Here is a 1,013-nt window from a genome sequence, read left to right on the forward strand (position 1 = left end):
ATTATCACTAGATCCAGACTCAGTCTGAGAACTTGGCTATCACTTCTGCTTCGGACAGCTGCGAAAGATCTCTAGCTGATGTAAGCTAGCCTGGTCGTACTGACTACAAAGGAGCTGTTTAGGTTTACAGCAGTTGAATATAAATGTGCCACCTCACAGGCACATTTATCGTGTAGCTTATTGAGAAATTATCTTCTAAAAGCATGTCAACATCTCACCACCCCTCCAAAACAAAACATACCTGGGATTCCTGCACCTCCAGTTGCCCCTCTGATCCCATGTGGTCCTGGTACTCCTTTATGTCCTGGATGACCTTGGGATCCTTTTTCTCCTTTGCTGCCCAAAACTCCTGGGACGCCTGGATCTCCCTGAGAAATAGTAATTGCACACAAACAGGTAAGAATCATATTACGTTAAATACATTACATTCCATATTTGAACAATAGAAAAATCATACATAATTTTAAAGGTTAAATAAGTGTAATAATGGTTCATTATGATTTTCAGAGAAAAATCAAAGTAAACTAATATGAAGTCTTCTCATAATACCACTGATCCTTTAGACAAAATTAAGAAAAGATCTTTCTTTAATCTGTACAAACCAACTTCAGTCTTTAGGTATTTTCACCTGCCCATAGACTTCCCTTTAATTTTATTCTAACAGCTCCTCTTTTGATCCAAACATACATTCCTTACACAATATGCAGCTATACAAAACACTGAAATGTGTATTTTTCCTTGAATTCCTACCGACTCTCACAACAGTAATCTCATTGTGGCTATCCAGCCAATACAGAAAATAAACAGATAATTCAGACAGATTACAGGAGTTATAGTACAGTTTACAGTCTCAACCACATATTTCAGATAATCTCATATGTAAAAAGACTCTCAGTTGTTCAACACTCAGAATACGTGGAGTAAAATTGTATCCAATTGACCTAACTTAAAAGATACTGTTTTTTTCTTAGCAGTGTATATTATGGCTTGGGGAAGAGCAGCTGGAAAGCTGC

General features: G+C 37.1%; 1 protein-coding gene across 1 annotated transcript in view; it reads right to left on the reverse strand.

The window, feature by feature from the left end:
* LOC104079855 (collagen alpha-3(IV) chain-like) overlaps positions 1-368 on the reverse strand; it is a gene marked incomplete at its 5' end in the record, with an annotated part of 13,009 nt that extends 12,641 nt beyond the window's left edge. Inside the window, one exon of the mRNA XM_009582032.1 lies at positions 242-368. Within this exon, the coding sequence (XP_009580327.1) occupies positions 242-368 (127 nt within the window). The remainder of the gene's footprint in view (positions 1-241) is intronic.
* Between the last annotated feature and the right edge of the window lie 645 nt (positions 369-1,013).

The sequence above is a fragment of the Fulmarus glacialis genome, unplaced genomic scaffold, assembly GCF_000690835.1.
Source record: "Fulmarus glacialis isolate BGI_N327 unplaced genomic scaffold, ASM69083v1 scaffold20247, whole genome shotgun sequence".
Lineage (NCBI taxonomy): Eukaryota > Metazoa > Chordata > Aves > Procellariiformes > Procellariidae > Fulmarus > Fulmarus glacialis.